This window comes from Echiichthys vipera, assembly GCF_963691815.1.
Source record: "Echiichthys vipera genome assembly, chromosome: 18".
Lineage (NCBI taxonomy): Eukaryota > Metazoa > Chordata > Actinopteri > Perciformes > Trachinidae > Echiichthys > Echiichthys vipera.
Genome location: NC_139843.1, coordinates 10782818 through 10809227, shown reverse-complemented (window position 1 = coordinate 10809227; position 26410 = coordinate 10782818). Strand labels below are relative to the sequence as shown.

The 26410-nt window shown below is 44.6% G+C and overlaps 1 protein-coding gene across 16 annotated transcripts in view; it reads right to left on the bottom strand.

Annotated features, from left to right (window-relative positions):
• The window catches only part of tcf7l2 (transcription factor 7 like 2), an 89572-nt gene extending 64018 nt beyond the window's left edge, over positions 1–25554 (bottom strand). For all 16 annotated transcript variants that reach the window (XM_083933128.1, XM_083933136.1, XM_083933142.1 and 13 more), the window contains exons 1-3: positions 25047–25554; positions 24817–24883; positions 24478–24602 (exon numbers count right to left, since the gene is read on the bottom strand). In XM_083933128.1, coding sequence (XP_083789254.1) covers positions 24478–24602; positions 24817–24883; positions 25047–25235 — 381 coding nt within the window. In that variant the 5' untranslated portion in view covers positions 25236–25554. The remainder of the gene's footprint in view (positions 1–24477; positions 24603–24816; positions 24884–25046) is intronic.
• Positions 25555–26410: the final 856 nt, after the last annotated feature.

The following is a 26410-nucleotide window of genomic DNA, read 5'->3' as shown; positions in this document are numbered from 1 at the left end:
CGTCAGCTCCTCTGGGAGGCCGCTCAGAGATGGGATTGACAGCTTGCAGATTACACCAATCAGACCGCTACTCTAAAGAGCTTTATTTAAGTCTGAAATGATCAAGGCTAGTAAGAGGAGCCCATTCAAAGCTCTGCAAGTAAACTGCACCGAGCTTAAAAGATTAGTCCATCCAGTTTGACTACAATTTTATCCCTTTAAAAACAAGAGCTGAGCATATTGTCTTGATCTGTTGCGGATACTGCCGGCAGTCTTTGTCCTCACTCACAGGTGCCACAGAAGAAGCACAACACGTGCCTATACAAACACGTAATTTGTTGAGGAGGGGGCAGTCGTTTTCTGTAATTGAGGGAGGGAGAAGCTTAAAGCAACACAGACCCTTTCAAAGGCCCTTGGTAAAAAAGAGAAATTACCAGCCCATTCAACGATATGGTACATTGTTGTGTCTGTTTCAGTGTAAAAAAAAAAAAAGTCTTTGGAGGAATGAGTTTACTGTAAAGAAAATAGAGAAGGGCAAGAATATCTTGACAGAACTGAGGGAAAGTTAACAGACACAAGAGAGCCCATCATGACTGCTTTGGTTCGACTAATGCACATTTTATGAGTAAATATTAAAGAAAAAAAACACACACACACACACACACACACACACACACACACACACACACACACACACACACACACACACACAGACACACACACCCCACCTGCTCTGATAGCCAGAGGCATTTTGCAACCAGGAAAATAAAAGTGGAATATGGGAAGGCCTGGGGTTTGGGGCAGGAAGGGGTCCGTTGGGCCCATATTTACTCCAAAGCCAGAACCGCTTGGGGGTTCCACTGGCCCTGACAGCACTGGGGCCGCCGACCTGATCCAGAACCTCCCCTCCTCACCTCCTCTACCCCTACCCCCTTTGCCAATAATCTCCACCTCCACCTCGAACTCCCCTTCTCTCAATTTCTTGCAGAAAACCTCAATGTGATGCTTGCATATAAGCCTTTTTTTTTTTTTGCACACTGAGAATGTGAAAATGACCTCTCCTTCCTCTCCACCCAACTCAGATATTACTCACGCCTTAAAGTGAGGCTGTAGAAACGGGCTTGTGAAACTACAGTTGTTCATAATATCTCAGTAAAGTATCGCAGTCCTTGACAAAAAGGGGAGAATTGCTTAGTTTTTTTAACTGTTCTCTTTGGTGTCCTTTCTTTGGCCTGAATTCCATGAACACGTGGCTTTTATCTGGTCTGTTCTGGAAGTTAGTTTCGCTCTCTTAAACACTGGTTCATGAGATAAGTATGGCTTTGCTCTGACACTGTTTACTTAGCAAGTGTGGACAAATGTGCTGTTCAAACACCAGCTGATTGACCGGAAAGTTTCAAAGGATTGCGCAACGCATAGCCGACAACAATCACAAGGAGACAAAATTGTCCACTAATCAAAAGTTTCGCAAAAATGTAATTCACTACCTTTAATTAGATTGACTGGATGATGTCAGATTAAAGCAAAGATTACAGACACAGGTGGATGCACATACAGTGTTCTCAAAGGAAGTGTGAGGGTGACATGATCGCAGTCCAAAACAAACCAACTTCTCAACAAGCCTCAGAAAGTAAACAGTGTTCCATTTCTGACTTTTGCACCCCCTCCCACCGATCCCACTGTCCCTTTCCCTGTGTCATTAAGAGTATCTCTTGGCGGCTCTATAAATATTGTGGCAGGGAGGGTGAAGGCCAGCAGGAGCTGGCTGGTCTTCCATCAGCCCCGCTAATGAACAGGCGCTCTGGCACCTTTAGCATCAGACTCTGCTGCAGAATGCCTCTGCTTTCAGGTGGTTCTCCGGCTTTACAGAGCTATTCTTCCATCTGAGTGACTCCATCTTTGTTTTCTTTTACTCAAACACAAATATAACTCTGGATCTGGGGTGACAAACTGAGTGGGTTATATGTTATGAGGCTGGATGCTCTGATATTTGCAGTGGTCAATGCAGCTTAATCTAGTTGTCTTACGCTCTCCTGTTAGGGTTGTAATACCATTTAACCTTACTAATTAAGAGAGAGAGTGAGAGAGAGAGCGCGAAAGAGAGAGAGAGAGATAGAGATAGAGAGAGAGAGAGAGAGAGAGAGAGAGAGAGAGAGAGAGAGAGAGAAGAAAAATATGAGAAACATAGATGAAGCTTATTCTTTGTGCACGATACAAAAGTATTTTATGTTACTGCTAAAACCCCAGCAATGTGATTATATTAAGGTGTTCCATCAAATGATCAGCATAAGAAACAAGTCCATCAACTTTCATTTGTATGAAGATTTCAGTCATCCGTGTAACAGGATATCTAGATGTACTTATTCAAAAGACAACTGGATTTACTGGTTTTGTCCCGAGGACATCTTGTCACTTATCAATTTTAAGAACTAATAAGCATCCTGGATGAACCGTGAAACGTATTCAAGGTTAACAGAGAAAATCCAACTGTTTGTTATTGCCTTTTATTATATTTTAGGCTACTACAGATCCCTCCATGCATTTTCAGTATGAAACAAAATCATCTTGTCTGTTTAGATCCTTGAAAACATCAGCATGAGGTATTACCTTAGTGTGGGGTTTTCATAGTAATTGTGATTTGTGTTCATTCTGACATTCTGTTTAATTAAATCAACATTTTTATTAATGGTAGTGAGTAGGTTGGTGGATTGGCAGGCCAACAGTCAGGTCCTGGACCCTCCTGGTTGAAGTCTTGTACACACTGACCTACTTAGAGGCTACATGGGAGGTGAACAGGCACGTCTGAAGGCCTAGGTGTGTCTGAGCCCCTTACGCAAGGCCAAGCCAGGGGGTAGGAGGAGAAGAGGTTGGGCAACTCATGGGCACACTACACGCTTACCTTTGTTTGCAGGAAGCAGGCTTTGGGGTGTGGAAGGGAGAGTTAAAAAAGGTGAACAGCAGCTGAGCTCTGCTGAGGGAGAAAAAAGTAAGCTGATTGCAGCGCCCACGTTCTGCTGGAGAATGCTGTATTTGGTATTGTGCTGGAGGAGAGCTGAACGCTGCCCTTGATGTTGGGTGTCTGGTTTTGTTCTGCGAGAGTTCACTATGAATTAGTTAAACGGTAGACTGGATATAAGGAAGCTATGAAACATGCCTCAGAGGGAGAGAATGTGTACACTTTCAGGGTTCGCAAAGACTTCCAATATTGTGAAAACACTATATACTATCACACAATTCCACCTACGCATATTCATCAATCAGAAAGCATTATGTTGAAGGCGTGTGTCACACACACACACACACACGCACGCACACACACACACACACACACACGCACACGCACACACCAACAGGCAATTAATCTTCACAAAAGCATCATACGAAACCAACAAACATCCAGCCTGTTTTGTGTCTCTTTCACACTTGCACATACACCTTGAAGCGGTTCAGCCTCCATATTCATGAGGCCTACTCCCTCAGCATACCTAAAGCCCAGGATTTTAAGGGTTTCAGCTCAAAATCTCAAATACGATTTCAGGTAATGGATTCATAACCCAACCAGCTATGCTTATTCATCAGCTTCAAGCCATCTATTTTAGGTTCATTTAGCTTTAACCTGACTTATCGTTGTTGTTACGCAACATGGTATTTACTGTTGGTGTGGATGAAAGAAGGGAGAAAAGAAAAAAAAGGTCCCACACAGGCAATTATATGCACACTCACACAGTGGGATACTGCTGCTTTGCCACTGTAGCTTAATGAATAAATAAGTAATAAGGGCTTGGTTATTGAGGCTCATTAAAATGCGAGATGCCTCCATGACAATAAGACCTGAGGAGGGTCAGGGGAGGTGGTTGTGCATCTCGGGCCAGAGTGGGTGGCTCTACCCCCTGTCCCTCTAGAACCTGACCACATGCCCTCAGTCCTCACCTCCAAATCAACCCTGTCAGTGACGCAGCCCCCATCTGACCCTCTGCAACTCTACCTTTTCTGACACACAGCAGCATCTTCATGCACACTGCACGCACGCACACACGCACACACGCACGCGGTTAATTACCACTTAGCTCAATCACGTGGTGATGTGTCCATAAGAGCCCCCCCACTCACACATGCACCACCCCCCTTCCCCCGCAACACAAACAGCAGCACACATGCCAATTATTGATGAATCTTTAATATGCCGTTTTACAATGTCTACATCTCATTTCCTCCCTCTGAGCAGATGATTATTCTTCCAATAGGACAAGTGATTGATAAACATTAATAGAAAATGGCTTTAGCACATACAATCTTATATGCATAAGATTGAGTAACAATACATTCGCTTAATGTAATATCATTATAGGGTTGAAACAAAGTGGCCTGAGCCATTTGGGGAAGACGGCTAACTTTTTGTTTCCCTCTTGCCTTGCATCTCTAGCTAGCACTGCATAAAACCCCCGCACAAAAATCCCACGCCGCGATAACATGTCAATAATGAGCTGAGGCCATCTATTGATCAGCTTAATTTTGCATCTATTAGCTAGGGAACGGCTTGCTCCGGGGGCGAGGGAAGCCAGGCGCTAACACGCACCGACAGGCTGGATGGAGATCATTACAACTGATGTTCACACACACGCTGTGATTGACATGGAGATAAGGCAGGGGAGAGCCCAAGCTTGCACGCCTCCCCGCACACTAAGCTAATGATACACCAAACGTGTGCTTGGTGTGTGTACGGTGGTGGTGTGTGTGTGTGTGTGTGTGTGTGTGTGTGTGTGTGTGTGTGTGTGTGTGTGTGTGTGTGTGTGTGTGTGTGTGTGTGTGTGTGTGTGTGTGTGTGTATGTGTGTGCAGGAGCATGATAGTGAGTGTCTATCTAGAAATAGAGTTGGAGCGGGAAAAAAGAGGAGAAGAAAAGCAGGCCACACGCCTTTGCTAATTGGCACAGTCAGACAGGGAAGCTCATGAAAGACGAAAAAGCATTTAGTGGAGCACCTCAGCTTTCTGGATCGCCTTATCAAGTCTGTGTCATTTAAATACAGTTGACTACACCAGAGAAAAGCCTGGCTTTGACCTGGAATGCATGGCTCCATCCGATACTGCCTTAATTTAGAGAGTTTGCATAAGAAACTCAGTTGAGGCGTTCATTAGGAAAATCATTTGTTTTCTGTGAAAGAAGCTTTCCGTGCCCCGTGTCAGCAGAGCAAACCAGAGCAGCTGGGGGAAAAAAAGGAGAGGTCGTTTTTCTCTTCTGAGCATTTTCTCACATTCGGAAGAAGTGACGTAGAGAGTAAGGATGGATCTTTACACAGAGGGGGCGTGCAGAAAACAATATGCCCTTTTCCCCCATGCTCACCCATCCACCAGCACTGCTACAATGGGGCCTGGTTTGGCATTGATGCAACCAGCTGCAATATAGGATGCGGCATGTTATCCACAGACAGCAGTGGGAGAAACAGACAGAAAGGGAAAGGGGCCGGGTGCTGGAAGTGCACCTTTTACCACACCATCAAAAAGAAAGGACTGAATCTTTGTGTACACCATCTGTATATCTGAGTTTTTACGGGGAGGAGGTCTTGTTTTGTGCCAGATAGGTTCTATGGAGGTGAGGTCAGAGACACACACACACACAAAAAAAAAAACCTTTGGCTACAAACTGTGTGTTTTTGTCAGCTGAGGGATGCAGCGAAGGGATCGAGGGAGCAGCAGGAGGAGGGAGGTAGGGAGGGAGGGGGGAGGGAGGGAGGAGAGAGGAAAAAAAGCCCTCAGCCAAGCCATCAAGTTGAACATTGAACTTCACAGTAGTAGCTGCCTTTCTATGCCTCTCCTTTTGATGTTACCTCCAAAGCAAAGGATCAAAGGCTTGGAGTGTGGCGTGGGGAAGTCCCAAGCTCTTAGCCTGCCAGCCTGTGATATATGCAAAAGTCTACGCCAAAAGAGAGAGCGGGGCAGAGGCAGAGAGAGAGAGAGAGAGAGAGAGCGAGAGAGGGTGCACATGAGCAGAAAAAAAGAGGAAGCTTGCATGGAATGTGGCTAAATAGTATGTTTTGTGTCTAATGAATGACAAGCAGATGACGCAATCAGCCAGTTGGTTGCAGTATGACGTAGAGCGGGATAAAGTGCACACACACAAGTTTTTAGAGAATAGGCGTCTGATACTCGGAGAGGGGCTGGGCGCGAAGGGATGGGGCGGAGCGGGGGGGTGCAGGGGGTGGTGGTGCCGGGAGTGTTTGTTGCCCTCACAACCCCCCCCCCCCCCCCCCCCCCCCCCTCCTCTCACAACCTCAACAAGCAACGCGGGACAGCCCTCCCCACATCCACCTCGCACCAACCCCCAGCGCTCTCTCCAACATCAAGGGGGTGAGAGGCTGTGTCGTCTCGACATAAATATACAGTGTGCCGTTAAAAGCGAGGACTACAGTAAACACTGTGCACATGAAATCCTGGTTGTCTCTCACTGGAGCACAAACACAACACAACACACACACACACACACACACACTCACCCTCACATTCACACTCACACTGTGGGCTCAGCTGGGCCAAAGAGGAGAGCAGAGGTGTGCTAAACTTGACAAATCTGTACGAGACAAACACAATCCGCGCACACACACACACACACACACACACGCACACACACACACACACACACACACGCACACACGCACACACGCACACACACCCTTTCCCCAAGGCTGTAGGATTAAGAGGTCCAGCTGGCTGACAGCAAGCCCTTCCTTCCCACGTATCCCGTCGATCTCCCCACCCTCCCCACCCCTCGCACATATAACCAAACCCCCCCCTTCAACAGCCCCTCCCTCACCTCCAGCTCACGGTGGATGCCAGGAGGACACACCTGAGTTTGATATGGATCGGCCCTGAGCCCTTTTCACCTCCCTCAGCCTCGCCACGCACATTATCTCAACGGAGGAGAAAGAGACTCGAGAGTATTCAGGAAATCCTTCAGAGAAATACGGATGTCGGGTGGGTAGGGAACCGCCTACAGGACGTGTAGCCTACTGGTCATCGCATATCATCAGAGCGGTTTGTCCATCCATTTAGACCTGTGGCCTGTGCACTGGTTGCTATATATCCTTTAGAAACGATGGCGTGGAAGGGGATGCTGAAGATAACATAATGGGCCCTGTTGATAGAGGAATAATAGAAATGCGATACAGAATGAGAGGAGAACGAGAAAGCTGGAGTAGAAGGAAGGAACCTTAGTGAGTCTAAACCCCCCCCCACCCCCTACTTCTCAACAGCTGCCAGGTCACTTTACAAATGTCTGGAAGAAACTATGCAGCAGGGTGTCGTTTGAGTGTTATATAATTTTGTCGACAGGGAAGCATGTGCACTTGAATGTGAAAGAAAATAAGTATTGCAATATTTAAGATGACTGAAAGATGGGATTATGATATTAGATTTTTGAGGCTAATGCTGTCTGGATAGTCCAAGACTATGATAACATATCATATGAATTCTTCAACTTCCTTGTGACCCAGAGCCAGAGGTGAGACAAACCTAATGTGGAGAAAAGACAAGGGGGATGATTCAGGCGAAGACCGAGTGAAGACGAAACAAGAGCGGCAGCAGCAGGGTCTCGTTTCGGTTGTGATCACAACCAGAGGATGCTAAAACCGTGCTTAGGGCCCACTTGCCTGACGGATAGCTAATGAGAACAGAGAAGAATCTATCTGGCGATTCACCATGAAACCATTGACGGAGGCAGATCACTACCACGGATTGGGTAGGGTGGGGTGTGGAAGGGGAAAGAAAGAAAAAAAGAAAAACAGACCAGGCAGGGGGAAGAATAAGAATTAGGGAGTGAGAAATAGGGAAAGGAGAGAGCAAGAGATAGACGGGAGGGGGAAAAAACTCACAATGATGACACGTAAGTGCAAAGAGCGATTAAGGATTTACTTTCAAAAGGACTCCCATTGATCTTTTTTGATAGACCTGCAATAAATCAAACCGGATTGACTCGCATGAGAACCAAGCCTAATCCTTTAGTCAGATCCAGGAGAACTCCAACCAAACCAGCTGTTAATTTAGGCTTTACAAGATAAAGCAGGAGAAATCCAACCTGATGTACCCTAGGGCAGAGGCTTACATCATCTCTGTAAAGCAATCAACTTATTGCCAGTTTGGAGAGGTAATCAGAGCACATACTGAGAGAGGAGAGAGAGAGAGAGAGAGAGAGAGAGAAAGAGAGAGAGAGAGGGGAGGTGGAAAAAGAGAATGACGGAGAGAGGGAAAGAGGAGTGGGCTGAAGAGGTTAGAAAGAGAACAGAAGCATAATAATGTAAGAAACCAAGTCCACTTATATTGAGAATGTTATTTAAAAAAGAAAAACTAAAATTTATTTTTTCTGCATGCTGTGCAGATACACACATCTTCTGACTGAATGAAACTTAACTTTGAAACAAAAAAAACATGTTTACATGGAGTACATCTCCAATTATCTCCAGAGGGCGCAGATGAAACAGAGAGGAGCTAGCTAGCTGCAAACAGTAGCTCTCTGGGCTGACAGCAGGGAGTGGAGACAGGCTTCAGCCCCCCTCTCTCCTCCACACCACCCTGTAATTTCCCTGGAGAACGGCCCAGACCTCGTCCCCATCCCCAGTGGCCGGTGCCACCTCACCCGGGTCCTGCCAGCCGCGCTGTGGCTGCACCATAGCACAACCATAGTAATTAAAATGGTTATTTTTGTTTGGGGTAACAAGAGGGATTTTTTTCCAAGCCTTGGGCGGAAGTATTGCAAGACACCATCCAACCCACACTGAGAAAACCATACTGATGTCTTTTTCAGTTGTGAATTCTGTGTTTGTGTGTGAACTGTATGTCATCAGCGTACTACAGGGGTTTCAGTTCCTCTTCTTAACAGGGTGTGTGACACCGCAATGGAGGATTCAGAGGATAAAGCCTGAAAACTACACAAACACCACCCTCCCCTATGCACACACTGACACAAAGACTCATTAGCGCACCATCTCCCCCTGTCTTTAATGTCCTGTTTACAACGCAAAACAACCAGATCAGGACTGAAATCCAATCACAGAGCTTTGCAGGGCCCTTCACGTCGGCCTCGCAGGAGAGCTGAGGAGAAGCAGGCCTTGTAATCTCTGGACACTATCCAAGGGAAACCAAACCTCAGGAGTCAAAACAAAACCACACATAAAATCAGAGTTAAAACAGCAGCCTCTATTGAGCCTGTCGTGACCCCACCAGTACACACACACACACACACTTTTTGGGCCCAGCGTCTACCCTCTCCTGGTTACACTGTATGCACACAGGGATCACTCCGACTTCTGCTGGGCGCCTCTTGCATCGCCAAATTGACTGAGGCTTGGTGACTTGGGTTTTGACACAGGCTCCTTGCTGTGTGTGACACAAGGAAACACACACACATAGGACACATCCATGTAAAGGAGACTGCCACTTAAGCTCGACTCACATCAGCCTGTACTATCTTTAGCAGCTGGGCTAAACTGTTAAAACCACACAACAACTCTACCCCCCCCTAGCCAGCCTCCCCCAACTTCAAATAAGATGGCCTGACTCTTTGGCAGAAGCTGCCCACTGGCACCTCCCTCCACGGCCGCAAGGTCACACGTTTAATTACACAGAAAGTAGTAATCTCGCCAGACAGATGGCAAGCAGGCCGCCTCTCAATTACTTTATGCCGAATTGAATCATTACTGATGTTATTTGCTAAATCATAGCACACAGTAAAATACCACAAAAAATGGAGTATAGTGTGTGTTGGGGGGGGGGGGGGGTGTTACAGGGTCGTGGCAGTGTTAGGACACAGAGGCAGATGTGCCTCTCGCCAAGCAACTGTGACAGCGATCAAAAAGGCGTGAAGAATACAAACGCATGGCTGTGTTAGCTTTCGGAAAAAAGTGTAAGTTTAATACCATAGTGATCAGTGCCAGACAAAACAGACCCTTATTTTTCTCGAAACCAGAACTGGTACAGAACACTGGCCTATGTGGAAACAGTCGGCTCCCGGCATCCCAGTTGAGGAAACCGCATGACAAGGCCAATTTAAAACGTGAAGAAAGTGTCTGTCTCTTAAAAATGAGGCAAGAAAAAAAGAGTTCGGTTTTTCTAGAGTTTTTTTTCACTTTAGGACAACCGATTGGTCATTGGGGAGCAGTGGGCTAAAAAAAAAAAAAAACTGCAAGTGTGAGCGGTCTCATCTCAGCATCCGCCCCCGTTGATGCCTCACTCATCATTTCTCAGCTCCTGCCAATGGCTTCTGTGAACAATTAGAGGTTGCCTTTCCCAGCGTCTCAGACCACAGCATCTCAATCTCTGGCCAGGGAGCTCCAACAGTCAAGCTGTCCAGCCAAGTAACAACATTCTCCTGGCCCGAACTTAGCTATTTATTCATCACTAACTGTTAGTAAGGGCTGTTTATGATTTAACACTACCACAGAGCTAAATAACAGCAAATTAACTGCGCTGACTGGCCTCATTAATGTCAGGCATAAAATGCTTTCAGTGAGATCATTTCTGAATTTGCGAGGCCTACCACTAATGTTAATTAAATTACCAAAACGTGGTTCTTAGGCTAACCAAGAAAAAGATCATAACTATAAATTCTACAGACAATTGGCTGCTTGTTGGGGCACATTTGGGGCTGCTTGTTGGGGCACATTTCTTCTCTTTAATTACCTCTTGCAGTTATCGGTGTCAGACTTTGCGTATAATAGCCAATGTATGCCATGTAAAACAAAACTTGTCTATAAAATGTACAGCTGAGGCCAATGTTTACGTCTGAATTTTCTAACAGTGTTAAGAGGGAAAACATCGGTTCAGTGGCTTGAATAAGAACCAAGCCACGTCGTATGAAACTACACATGCAGTAGTGAAAAACATTTGTCCTACTCGTGACCGTAATAAGACTGGCAACTCGCCACTAACTGGGAACAGTTGTGTTAAGAGGCACGTCTACTGATGTAAAATGATCTGTAGGAGCATATAGAAAACTTCCATGTCTTTTTTTTCCCTTTTTCTTTTTCTGAGTCTGGGGTGAGGGATTGCACTGGCCTATAGACGGCAGACAGCAGTTGTTCTCCCATGAGGGTGGGCAAGCATCTGGGAAGAAGGAACAGCCAGATCAGGAGAAGATGATGACTAGATCTGCATATTTACAGCACAGGATTTTGAGATTGCGGGACTCAAAAGTGATCCCAAAGGCTAGTGTAGAGGGGGAAAAAGGGTCCGTGGAACTTCCCCTCGATGGCTCAGAGGGCTTACAATAATGGCCCCCAGGCACATCTACAACACCACTATCCTGAGAGGACGGAGGAGGTTTCCTGTTCCACTTTCCAGTTGTGACATAGCTCTGTTTTGGAGAGAAGCTGCACTGCTGTTTATTACCACAATGTTCACAGGGAAGTCATACGTTACACATTAACAGAGAGGAGTTGAGGAGTTTATACGATGATTTTCTCCCCAGTTAGTCTGCATATCTGAAACTTAGAAGGAATCTGATCACACAGAATTTAATCTAAAGCATTTTTGTGCTTTGGTTGTTCACAATTCAGAGAGAAATGTTACATAGTGACAGATTTTTAACACTGAAGGCCATTACATGCCTCTTGCGGTTGTTGGGAGCTCACTAGCACATAAAAGGTCTCACGGCTGCGATGATGTAATCGTAGCATGTGTTGCCGACCTGTTGCCTACCTCTTTAAACAGACATTTCGGTGTTTGATTCGCTCTGTGTATGCGGTGTGACTCGGGCTGATACAAAAAAAACAATCAGCTGGACTTCAAATGTTTGCACGATGTGTGATGCTTACCCTTTAAATTATTTGAACGCTTGAAGCATAAAACAGAATCTGTTCATCTGTTCGATTAAGTTTAAGATTTAAAAAAAGCTTTCTTATTTTGATGGCACTTTAAACAGAAGTCACAGTGCTTAAAGCAAAATTAGGATCTTCACATGTCAAGATTTCAGAGTGCAATAACATCTCTCTATAGAAATTCAAAGACAAGGTTAAAGCATGTAGAGTATACGAACTTGCTGCAGAAGGTGCATGCACATACAGCATGTTTCAACCTTAAGCCACAGGACCGCAGTGAGGCCTGCCCATTTGATCCCCCTCTGGCAGCAAATTTCTAGCTGATGCCGTTTCCCAATGGCCCACACTTGACTGTGGGCCTTGCAGTCTTTCCCCAGCTGCTGTACTGCAGGCATGGGCGGCAGCGCTGGCACCTGTCTTTGACAAGCCTCGGCATTCACACTGACTCTGGTTTCCTGAAGCCGGCTGCCTGGCAGTCAGGTGACAAATGCTAACACACACACTGCCTCCAACCCAGACACGTATGCACACCACCAAACCAAATCTACAGAACCAAGAGGCACTTAAGTGTGATCTCAACCACTTAAAAAGCATCGGCATCATAGTGAGAGAGGTCTTAGCCTCTCATGTTTCTCTGTCTGATAGCAAACCCTGCCCTGATTCAGGCTGTGGCTTGGAGCTGTAAACCAAAGCTTCCCTCAACGCCTTTCACCCAGCCGCCTATGCTCTAACCACTGTTTTTGCATACCGCTCAGCTTGTGTAACCGTTGAGTGGTTTCGCTCCAGCGAGACAATGGCTGTGTAACAGACCAAGCAGAGCGAAGACATCTAATGTCAATGTGTTGCAAGAGTTGATAAACACAAATCTGTCCACGCTATAAAAGAAACAGACGGAAATAACTTGTAGAGCCTCCATGACAACAAAATAGGTGAGACTGCAAGTGCTTTGCTCAAAAAGAAAGATTTCTCAGGTGAGCAGGTCAATATACTCAGGGCTCTGCGTACCAACTGTAAACAACGACATCCACACTGGGAGTATGAAAGTCGGCACAGGTCTGAGGGAATTGTAATACCATCCACATTAACACAAACCCTACAGCAACATTTGAATAATTTTTTAATGTATTATTCATCTTGCTCTTTTATGCATTATCTTTCACCAACTTTTAATCAAACAGAAATTAGAATGTTTGTTAAGACATTATTTGATAGATTAGAGGTTACAGGTCTGCTCTTTTGGAGCATTTAATAACTATTACTGGTCACAGCGTGGCCACAACTGCTGCATATAGAGAAAGTTATTTAATGTGGTGGCAGCGGTGGTGGTGTGTGTGTGTGTGTATGTGTGTGTGTCGGGGGGGGGGCTTCTGTATGGCAAAGCATTGTGGTAGTCACTCTGCCGCCCATCGGACCACAGCCACGTTTCCCCACCTCATTTGCAAAGCAATCCCTCTTCCCTCTCACTCAGTGCACCCAGTGCATCTTTTTGTCATTTCCATGTCCAGGCTCCATTTGTTTTGTCCGCTGAGAAGTAAGGGGGGGGTGGGGGGTTCTCAAGGAGACTATGCTGCATCTCACATGCAAACCCTGTTACAAACAAAATACTCACCCACATCCACCCAACCCACTAGGCCAACACACACTCACCTCTCCCCCGCCTGACTAATGTGCCATGACACTCGTACATCACCCGTAAATTGGCCAAATGAATTAACCACGGCCCCTGCTTAGCTTTACGGGCTTTAAATGGATTTTCTCCTCGCCAGGTCTGCCCAATAATTGCATTTATCCATCTTGTTGAAGCCATGGTTTACACACTCGCGAAGATCATGCCAATCCCCCGGATACATTTTCCGCTCTGGTGGCAAGAGTGTGAGAGATTTGTCATCGGATCATAACAGGTAATTCAAACAACAATTAGCTTGACGACTCCACCGTATGTCAATGTCTGGCTCCTTGTTGGACAGGACCTTGGTAAGAGCAAAGGGGTGCCTTCTATCTCTTCATCTGTCTGTGTATCTCTTCTGGTTGGCCTTCCCTTGTGTCTCGGTGTGATGAATTGAGCCGTGTAATACTTTTTATCTATCATCCAAGCCTCCAGGTTAAAGCAGCGCACTCCCACAGTAGGGAAGAAAGTAGTGGCCATGAGTCTTCATTGTTCACAAACACACATTCAGACAGAGAGCAGAGGCAGGGTGAAGGCAGAGCTGTGAACACCAGCATCAGTGGGGGTCATCTCCACACTTGTGAATGTTTGAACAGAAGTGCATTAGACACTGGGGGGGCCCAAAGGACAATTCAGCTATGTAAACATGCAGCAACTTCCTTCCCTCAGCTCCTCCAGGCCTGCACTGAGACAAGCCACTGTTTAAACAGCACACACAGCATTCCTGTGCCTGGGCCCTGGCCAGCTGCTGCATCCTCACTGCCGGCCTGCCCGCCCGCCTGAGCAGAGACAGATACAGGCCTTACAACAGCAAGGGTCATTCCCAACAGACAAAGGGCTTTTATAGACATGCAAAACTGGACTCATCTACTAGAAATGCTCCAGAGCCCTGCGCTGACTGCTTAAACGCTGACTGCCAGAGTCCACGCTGACCTCCCACGGAAGAGAGATTAGCTATTAAAAGAACTAAAATCATCACGTCGCTAAAGGATCCATCCTGGAAATCGTAACCACTTGACGCCACCTGTAATGACGGAGCTGGAAATTTATCTTTATTGATATTTCAAATATGCAAAGTGTGGTGGCCAATAAAGATAGAGAAGGCAGTAAAAAGGAGATAAAGAGCCTCCTGATTCTAAAGGGCACTGTGACGTGCATAACATGACACAAAGGCCACCCTCGCTCAGTGATGCCAGTCTCTAATCTGAACTTTCGTTATGAGTGAACAGGTTTTGGATTCAAAGCTAATATCTGAAATTAACCTTTGGCTTACAGGGAAGTCAAAATCATTTATCAACTGAGAATAAATGTATAGGATAAGGTTAAGATTTATAGTATGTTCATCATCACCTTGATAATTTCACTCCTACATTAAAGGTGTTTAGCACAAGTTTGGGAGAACAAAAGGATTAGAGACTGTTTATATAGAACCAAGACATCCAAAAAAGTTACTTGCCAGTATCTCCTTGCTGGTTTATCTACCGAGGACAAACTGTGGAATCTTGCGGTGTTAATTTTGGACTTTGACAGGGGTTGCTCCACTTATGTAGCTTCCAAACCAAATAAGACACTCAATCTCTCACTCCAACAGTTTTTAAGAGGGACTGCCACATGAAACCTGCTGGAATAAGACTTGTGTCTCACTTTGGGTCAAGACCCATCATTAGAGAAACCAGGATGTAGAATAATCATCCTAGGAGCATTCCCGTGCCAAAGGAGGTAAACTCGAGCCCGGGAACATGTGCAGCACTAATCTACATTTAATACTTAACACAGAGGTCTCCTAAATCAGCTGCCATTCAAGCTTAGTTTTATTATAGGAAGACTATAATCATTACTCCTTGTGTCAATGCCTCAGCAGTGGACACCATTAGAGCTGCCAACGGACGGTGCACTGGTTCAGTCAAACAGTCATTTCAGGGTGACTACACTACATTGTTTTTCCGACACAACAGTACCACGTTCCCTCCTGCCTATCGGTTTGTCTGCCAGTTCATTTGGTTCCTCTGTCTGTCAGTGAGTTTGTCCCTTCTGGCTGAATGGCGAGGACCACTCATCTCACCTCGGGACAGTTGTCCAAACGAGACACTCTGACCCCTGGAGAGAGGAAGCCAATTGACAATTCACTCAGTGCCATGAGTCAATTTGTTCACTTTTAGAATGGACCCTGAACATACCTACCTTTGAGGAGTAAAGTACAGTTTCAAATGCAAAGATCCATTCATGAGGGTGGTGTAATTAAGATTTGCAGGTTCCTACTTATATTTTGGCTTTCCTCTAGAAAAAAAGTCAAATCTGCATTACTCGGCCAGTGCTACCAGGTCCTCCGCATCTCTGCATCATCATTGCAGCCGGGGAATGACTGTAACAACTTTGTAGCTGAACTTTATACCTATATACAGTATATAATGTACTGAATTCTTGACGGCTCGTTTAAAGAAATAGTTTCTCAATTTGTGCTGTGTGCATTTGTCTGTGGATCGAGTGTTTTGATATTTTCACAACACCTCAAACTTCTTTATAATAAAAAAAGACAATATGAGACCTTTAAAATATTAAGAATGCACTCTGTAGAGTACTGTTTACAGAGTGCACACTAACACATTGTAATGTATTTTAATTTGTGCTACCAATCACATTGCTTGATTTTGCATTTTGGAGCCAAATAAACACACATGACTCGCACAATGGTTGGCAATTCAATGGTGACGTGTGAGACGTAGGCCATGTGTGGATGTGACAAGCTGTTCACATGAAATGTTATCTTGTGCTGTACACAAGTTGACAGCTGTCTCTTTACAAGAGGCATACTATTATTGTGTGTAAATAGGTTTCTAACAGCTGGTTAAAGAGCTAACATGGGAATTTAGTCTTAATCTGTTTTCCACTGGAATTGGTTCATCAACTAAATGAAAAAAAAGAAGAATCTAACGCTGTTCCACACGGCACGCCAGTGCAAAGGGGTCACATTTTATTAGCCTTGTGCAGTTTTAAAGTAATCTCGCCAACATTTTTTTCACCCAAATCCTACCATAATCCGCAGATTAGCTGATGAATTTATTTCTGCGTGCGCTATCAAACCTCCCTCACCTTTCGCAGGCAGTTATGAATCCACCACCTTTTAAGACAAACAAGCAGACGATCGCCTCATTAGCGGACTCATACTCCGCTTCCCAAACACACGCATAATCACACACACACACACACACACACAAACACACACACACACACCAAGGAGCTTATCCTGCTACAATTAAAAGTTTAATTAGAAGATCAAAAATACATCGACTGGAGTTATATCACCTTAAACTCCTCCATTATGTGTTAAGCACACACAAAGGGCCTTCCTCCCATCTTACTCATTTTGAACAGATTATCTGCATAGAGAAAATCCCATGACTACCTTAAGACTGGAGACACAAACTGGGTACAAAAACAAGACCGATGGAAAACATCTGTTTATAAGTGTATGTTGCTGAACTAACTGATACTACACATAAAGTTTGATATTATTTATGTTGCGGTACGTATCGAAATATTGCAGAATATAGGAGCTCAAACTACCTAAAGATAAATAAGCTGAGACAACATGAGATCGTGTTTCCATTTTATGTTGAAAATGGAATTAGATGCCAGTGCTTTCTACCACTACTGTGTGATTAATTTTTTTTTATGTACAAGAGAAAAAAGAGAAAACAAAAAAGTCATTTCAAAAAAGACATTAGCTTGAATGAGATTCTTCTTCTGTGGTACGTTCCAGAGCATTCTACCACATCCATAAAAGGCTGGTGTACCACAGGTGTTCAGTGCACACTGGCACGGCTAGTCATTATCTAGCCCGACATGATCATTAGGGGTGTGATGGCAGTGTGGCTCCTCCTCCCTGCATGCATGCAAGCACGCACGCACACACACACACAAACACACACACATAGAGAGATACACACACTGGACAAAAAAAAACTCCAGTGGAGACTCAAGCACTCCCTATCAGTTGCTGTAAAAAAAAAAAGGGGGGGGGGGGGGGGGGGGTGAAAGGGGAAGCTCCTTTCTCAACGAAAAGCATGTTAGCGCTGGTGCACTTTGACCCTTACCAAACACACTCCACAATCCAAACAGAGGGCCGGCACCACCAGAATTCTTCCAGTGTCAAAGCGTCCCTCTCACTCTGAGCTTTAAAGGCAAATTTTTTCTGATGACGAGTGTGGGAAGCGCAGAGAGCAACATGGAGAAGGGGGAGGGAGGGGGGGGGGGGGGGGGCGATTGGGGCTGAAACCACACACGTGAACACATGCCTGCTCGTCAAGCGTGACTGAAAATTGAAACTTGCTTGCTCCAATCTGTATTCCTTCACACTTAGTCCCTGCAATTTTTTTTTTTGTTTTTTTTTTTAACCGGGAAGATAAATGTGAAGCCTAGGGGCACTATTGTTTGGACATCTAACCAGGAACTGTCGCTGCTCTCATTGCCCTGGCATTAACAGCAATTATGCGCTCCATTCAGACGGCTTTTGTGCGTCCGACCCCCGGCCCCCTCCCGTCGTCGCCCCCCCTCCGCTCACACACACACGCAGGGCCCAAACATTTCCCGCTTTTCTCTGCCCCCTCACGCCCCAAACTTTCCCTCCCACTCCGCTACTGGTGAACTCATTTGGCTACTGGAGCGCTCTGGTCCCATTATGAATGAACTTACAGAAATATGCACATTCAAGACAAGTAAAGAAGGGGGGGGAAAGCGCACATACCAGAAGTATTTCTTGAGTGATACCAGAGCTCTAAAATTCTTCACATAACATTCTGTGGATTTCTTTACCTCGATCATAAATGTACTATGGCTAAATGCACATGTACAGCTCCAAAGGGATAAAATACTTCTTCAACACAAAATATCAACTGCAGGTAATCATCCCTTGAAACTGGCTAATCCTAACTATAACCTTCATATAGGAAGATGCAATCAATAGTCATTTTAACCTTATCTTTTCAGCTGATGCAGCGCACTCACACCGCCAATAAAATCTCAACATCCATAATCTATCTTATCGCCATTTTCAATAAGTCTATCTATGAAACAGCTCCATGCAAGTTCACTGCATTGGCTGGATACATTCTACCAACCAACACTGTCAACATGTGCATTTAAACTGGGGGCCACTTAACAGGGATGAATGGATCATGCACTGTCCTTCAAGAAATTTAAAATTCAAAAGGGATGTATTCTGAAAGTACTGTCAGGAAGTTTGTCGTATATCCATGTGAGGAAATGGTCCAAAACCAAATTAATATCTGGTTCTGTGCAAATTTCCGCACTGCTTTAGAAATTAAAATGATGCCAGCTATTCTAGGGAGTACAAAATGTGCTGCCTGTCCAGGGGAAAAAAACAAACAAATAAAAATAAAGCAACATGCTCTGTACACACACACACACACACACACACACACACACACACACACACACACACACACACACACACACACACACACACACACACACACACACACACACACACACACACACACACACACACACACACACACACACACACACACACACACACACACACACACACACACACACACACACACACACACACACACACACACACACACACACACACACACACACACACACACACACACACACACACAAATTTAATTTCCATGTTTCAGGGAGCCCCCCAAGCCCTGTGGGCCAGGAGCAGAGCTAGCCTATATTTAACAGATGACAAAAGTTGCATTCCAGATGTACAGTACTATCTTTGTGTTGAGCTCTATAGAAATGCATGGGAGAAAAGGGGAGCGAAGGGGGGCGGCTGGAAGTAGAGGGGGGTTACACTGGGGTGGGGTGGGGGGCACCAGTGCACAGCTGCTAAACTAATGCATTTTTTTTTTCTTTTCTCAGGCACAGAAAAGCAAAAGAGTGTGGTGGCTCACTGACAAAATCAAGGAGGGATGCACGAGGTGAAAATGGTTTTATCCATTCTGAAAATAATTTGTTTTACCAAAAGAAAAAGAAAAAAAAATGTGCAGGCTGCGCTATAACTTAATGAGTAACAGGCATAATCTGTTACATTGAAGTCAAAATTAGGCATCAGATTAGCTGTTATTACATTAAAAACAATGAAGTCAATGATTTAATTAAAAAAAGGTTCAGCCCCAAACCAGACTTGACTGCAGCTGAACGTTAGCTACACCCAAACCCAGCTCATACTGCCACTAGGGAACCACTGCTCCCTTTGCACTAGTTAAAAATCTGATTAGAAACACACTCGCAAACCGTTTTTTGGGGGGTTTTTTTGCCTCTGTAGTGTTTCAAGCAGAGTGACAGATCGACGAGCGCGTAAGCTCTTGTACGGCTCAGTCTGCCAACATCATCAGCATTAGACAATTAATTCCCACTAGCTGGGAGAAAATATATATATATATATATCGCCTCAGTAAATATTTACTGCACAAATCTTTTCCATTCATTCACCAGGCACTAACAAAACCTTACTGTACTCCCTCTCCCTCTCTTTCTTCGTCCCCAACACCACCTCCCCACCCCTACATCTGCGATTCATTGACTTTACAATTTACCACATGTCGAGATGGGAGAGGTCGAGCCTCCATCTGAATCACGGCACAAATATGCGAGTGATTTATTGTTTTAAAAACCCTGGGCCGATTTAGTGCAACTCCACTTTTCCTGAGCATTACTCCTATTGGCAGACCATGAACAATTACAGTTCGGACTAATTAAGCTCCGAGAATGTGCTGTGCACCGCTAATGTCTAGCAGGCCCCGATTTTAATTTAATGGTGCCAAACTTTGCTTCCCGGCACCCCCCCACCCCCAACCCCATTCTCTAACTTAACTCCTCAAATCCAAAGCAGATTGTGCTTTTTATGACTGTTTATTGAGTCGAAGAAAAATAAGGACCTTTTCTTTCCCCTCTCCTCGCATAGGATGAGAGAAACAGCAGAGAGAGAGAGAGAGAGAGAGGAAGAGATGGAGCACAAAACAGAGCAGTGGGAGGGAGATGGAGGGAGAGAGAGAGAGAGCAGGAGCCGCTTCCGCCATACTTTGTAAACAAAAGTGATTTGCAAGACAAAAGGAGCGCAACCTTCCAACTAAATTCAGAGTGCATTTTGCGGCTAGAGGCACAAAATGTGTCCGCGTCGTGCCACGAAACCCCCCGCGGACACCAATTAGGCCCTATTAACATGTAAAGCCAATTTGATAAGGTGTGGGCCCTATCCCTCAAATCCGCATTAAACTATCTTTCCTCTTGTCACAGCCAAAAATCCATTTACAGCAGCCGAACACACATAATCCATATGATATACCATTGTTATGCTTATGTTGCTGCCACGTTTAGGAAAGATACTGTCTGTCTGTGTCAATTATAACAGATAAGGCCACAGCAATGTGTGCACGTGAGCACAAAGGAGGTGGTGTTGCATTCACTCCTGCATGTTCATTACAATAATCTGACCAGAAAATCCTCCATTATGTTTCCCTAAAATTCAAAAAAGAAAAATGATAAAGGAAGAAGTCAGCCTGTATGAGAGTGGATTTATTTTTTAAGAAGGTGAATCTGCAGCAACGTGAGCGATCCTGGCACGACAACATAACTGAAACAAAGAGGGAAAAGGAGAGAAAAGCTATTGTTTCAAGCACACAAAGCCTTTCCACCGTCTTGTAGTAGAATTGCCACAGTTTCTGGGAGCGTCTTTTTTCACTCTAAACACAGCGGTGGATGCTTGGTGTTGCGTTTTCACCCCCCCCCCCCCCCCTTACTTTCTTGTTCTTTTTTAAACTACTCGTAATTATACGTCGAAACTCAAAACCTCCGCCAAAAGTCTCCAGGCTTGGTGAATTATGGGGCCAGGGGTGGCGTCAAATATCTTAACATTCATAAGTCCGAGAGGCAGTAAATAAAGCCAGTGGATTTATGGCCCTGCAGCCCCAATGCAGGAGAGCTGGCCGCCCAGATCCCGCTCTCCCTCCCTGAGCCTCTGCGTCTCCAGACCTGTTGAGGTGTGATGTTAGCCCACAGCACTGCAGTTAACCCGCCGCCTTTTTTCACAAGCCCTGTGTTAGCATCGGCAGGAAACAAAAGGTAGACAGAGAGAAGAAGGGAGACCGAGAGAGCAAAGGGAACAGGGGGAAAGTGAAAGGAGATAAAAAAAATCGGGGTGAACTGGGCAGGCCACTTCTCCAATTCAACCTGCACCCAGTGATCCAGCAGGCCTTTGTGTGAGGATTGGGGAGGAGGGAGACGGCAGGGAGAGGAGAGGAGAGGAGAGGAGGAGAAGAGGACAGGCAGGCTTTTAAAGCCCGGGCACAACGTCATGTCAAATTGCTAAATGATACTAAATTGTGAGCCTCCTTGGACTTTAGGTGGTAGGAAAAACAAATTCTCACTGATTATGGCTCCCAGAGGTCAGACAAATTATGGTAACTGCCACATGCAGGATAGGATTTTTTTTCTCCCACTGAAGTCATGCAAAACCAAAAATCACAGAAACAAGGTAAAATCTCCCAGTGGACCAGTGGTCTTGCCAGCTGACAGAAAAATAAATAATCTAAATTGATCAGAATTTTGCTCTGAGGAATATCTGAAATATGTGGCCAAATGGAAATCAAAAACCTCTATTTAAATGATAGGCCTATTAAATGAAAAAAAATATATCTAAAAAAAAAGGCCTAGATGTTGAAATCCACATCCTAAAAATAATATCACAGCATCGCCCAAACCAAGAGGAGCAGAAGAAGGAAAATGAAGGGAAAAGCAGCGAGAATCAAAGCCTCTCATGACAAGAGACAGAGAAAGAGACAGTCTTATTCCAATAATACTAGCAGTCATATTCAGTGCCTCACATGACATGTTAGGGTGTAAGACAGCTAATCAATGTCCAGGTGAATTATTTATGCTAGCTTTAAGTCTAATACATTTATATTACAGCGGCCGCTGACTTCAAAGCTCTAATGGCTGGACACACAGGGCGCTGCAGACAGTGGGGGCCGAGGCTGTACAGTAGGAAGATCACCGCAAGCCGAAAGCCATGTTCATCTACAGTGACTGTTCAGGTAGAATTCAGCTGTAATAAATGTTGTCTCTGCATATGTGAGTAAAGCATTTCCTCAATAATGAGCAGTGGCTTTTAGATTTTGTTATGACTAGTATACAAGGAAGTGGCACAGAGAGGAAACTAAACAACAAATCAAGGAACGTATTTTTAAATGATAAAAAAAGATCCTTTTTGACCTGAGAATATTATTTCAGGGTTGGAATTAAGAGAGCAAAGGTCAACACTGTCTCGCCGCAGCATCCTCCAGCCATGCTACACGATTTACTGCTTTTCTAACTGCTGCACAGACAGAACAAAACGAGCGCTCCTCGGAGTGAATAAAGGACTCGGATAGGCACAAAGACAACTACAAACCTCTGCCACCCGAAACAAGGAAGTGCCTCAGTTTAAATCATGTGTGTTGTTGTAAATGTGTGTTTGTGTCAGTGCTGATGAGAATAATGAGTGACTAATTCCACATACCAGCCGGTGGCGTTAATAAGGCTGACTAAGAGGGAAAGAATGGCAAAATGTTCTCATATGTGCAGATGCCGGGGAACGATCAAATCTTTTAAAAAACTATTAAACACACACACACACATGCATATTGTGAGTGAATTGTGCAAGCAGCAAACATCATTTCATGTAAAAACCTGGGGCGATCAACTCAAAAATTGTGTGAAACTGACAAAAAAAAGGCTTTACGTGTCAGATGTACAATTATTTTCAAGGTGTGCACAGCGTACAAATAAAATTGAGGTAACAAATATCAGTTTCGTTAACCAAAGCTGAGGTGGTGGTGGTGGGGGGTGGAGAGGTGGAGGGGGTCATATTTCCTAATGCCTGGTCTTTGCCTTAACCTTGTAAAATGAGATGACAGGTCCTAAAGCGCAGACTTGTAATTGCAACCGTTTAAAATAGGGGGGCTAAAAAACACCCATGGTTTAGAAAATTATGCCGCTTAAGGATTGCCATTGCCCAGTGGGACTAGCGAGGTGCTGAGCAAATGAGTAAGTGTGCATAATTATAGCATTGCTGATTGTGTCTAAATAACATGAATTTATTTATAAATACGGGTTTACATGGCACATGCTTTATATATATATGCATATATATATATAAATATATAAAGGCAGTGGATTCCTCATTCGAAGCAATGGTGGTGCACATGCAGAGCTCAGCACAGTGTTAAACAATCATTTCCATTCAATAAATAAATCACACTTTAAAAAAATATATATCAATAAGAAATAATTATTGTTTAATGATTTAGGGGCGGAAAAAAAGCTTTCAAATTTTTAATGCATGCACCTTTCACATAATGTCTTTATAGGTTTTGACACATGCAAATCACTTTGGAAAGCTCATTTGCATACTGATTTTTTATTTGTGTACTTTTACATTGCTTTACACTGCTTTCAGCGTGTCAGAGAGCCAGTGGAAGGGTCTGAATGCTCATGCAGCTTGTGGTAGAAAAAAGGGCATGTTTGATGAGGCTGTGCAAACACAAGCCAATTGCATTATTCAGTGATTTAAGAAGCATGCACTTGTAGCCTACGACTACAGGACACCTTGCACAATATAAATAACATAGTATTATAATAGAAATGATATTTTTTATCCATTTATAATGCATTTAAATAAAAAAAAGTTGTGCAAATTCCAGGGTGAATGGGAGTAAAAATGTCAAGTGCACATGACCTGTCATATAACCACAATGACCCTTTTCACTGCATCAGCCCATTAGCACTGTTAGCATGTTAGCTGCTGTCACAGGCTGGGGGCTGCAGGCGGACATGCATGCCGCTGTACTGTACACTTCATGAGTTGCAAAAACTTGGCTCTACATTTTTATCGGCTGCACTTCCCGTGTCCCGGCTGTCTAACCCGGAGTCCCTGTGTGTGCATGTGTGTGTGTGAGTGTGTGTGTGTGTGTGTGTGTGTGTGTATACAGTTGTAAATAAATGAACTTACTGTGCGTGCTGTTGGAGAAAGTGATCCATTGGGAAGGTAGGGGCTTGTGAGATCGGGGATCATTATAAACGGATAGCCCGGGTACGGTGGGCTCTTGAACAGCCCTCCATCTTGCCTTTTCGCAGCTAACATGGCGAGGGGGGGTGGTGGTGGTGGTGGTGGTGGAGGGGGGGGGAGAAGAAAACTTTTTTAAATATATAAAGTGGCCTTGAAAACTTTTGAATTCCATAAAAAAAAAAAAAAATTGCATTAGAGGAATTAAAAAGGCGGAGGAGATGCCCTCCGTCAGGCACACGTAATGTCATGGTGCAAGAGTGGAAGAATAAAGCAGAAACTCACCCTCCTCTAAACTTTCTCTTGTTTTGTCTCTGAAAGTTTCAGATCTAGGCGGAGGCCGTCTTTCCGCCTTGAAATGCAATGAAACACAGGGATTGCGTTAAAGTTAACACAAACGGCCGACGAGCGTAGTAAACTTTCTTTGCAAAGTAGCGACAGTGTACCAAACGCAGGCCCATAAGTTGAACAGAGCCGCGGAAGGAGCACCCTGGGTTCTGAATGTGCACACTTACCTCTGAATCCGACGAGCTGTTTTGATTCGTTTCCGACTCGTTTACAAGAGAAGATTTGACATCGGCTAAATCCCTTTCTGCCGAGGAGTTCTCCGAAATTTTCTCTTCCTGCTCCCCTTCGTCTTTGAAGGAAATCATTTCATCGTTTGCACCCAGATCGTCCCCTCCACCGCCGTTGAGCTGCGGCATTTTTTCCCCGTGCAAAAATCTTTGTTTTTTTTGTTGGAGGGGGGCAAAAACACGCAGTTTTAGAAAAACCCTCGGTGATCTAGGAAGTCCGAAGTTTAAGTTCGGGGGTCTGTGTTTGGCGTTTTCCAAAAAAGCTCTGTCGGGTTGAGTACAAAACTTACAAAAAAAAAAAAAGAAGGGGGATCTTGGCAGAAAAAGGAAGCCGGAGAAGGAGCCGAGCCGCTCGGATTGAGTGAGTTGAAGTTGGTCGGAGTGGTTTTCAGTTCAAAGGCGGCGCTGATTGACAGATAGAGAGGGATGGAAATAGAGAGAGTCTGGATTCAGGATTATTGACAGGGAGAAACACACAAGAAACTAATGAGATTCAAACAGGGAGGGACTTGAAGTGACGTTTTCATAAATAGGGAGGAAAAAAAGGGGAGAGAGAGAGAGAGAGAGAGAGGAGGGGGGGGGAGAGAGAGAGAGAGAGAGAGAGAGAAAGAGAGGCTGGAGGAAGCCGGCGGACGACTGCAGTGAAAAGCATGTGAGGAGGAAAAAGGCAGTTTGGGAGCAGGACAGTGATGGTAAAATAGGAGGAAGATAGGAGTTGCTTGTAAATGTGGATTAAACGCACATATGGGCGGTCTCTATGGAGGGAAAAAAATGAAAAGAGGGTACTTCCTCAGGCTGTTTGCAACCAGTTTGACTCCACCACTCCCGACCAGTCTGTCACACCGGGGCCACATTAAGTTATTAAATTATTATTTTTTTCAAGCCTTCACATTCAGACTCTTGTATCCGTCCTTCTTTCTTTTTTGCTTAAGAATTAAAATTAGAGGCCCAGAATAAAAAGCTACTATTCAAAAGCTTTGTTTTGTTTTTTTTACCCTATTTTATGTGCCCTGTCAGTGCCTTAGATCTATTTTTCATTTTATTAGATAATGTTTCCTCAGATCTATTTTTTGGGATGGAGGGTGTTGTTGCATCCTGCGTTTCTTGACAGGTGAGATGTCCTCTGGGACTATAACCTGAATTCCTCACTGGCAGCACAGACTGGGCTGTTTTTATTTATTTCTTTCTCCTCTCCCCTCAGCAGTCACAATGGACACAAATAACTGATGTAGATTCGGATGCTCCAATTCTGTGTCTTATTCCGGCAGAAATACAGCCTTAACAGGACATATATCAGACAATGC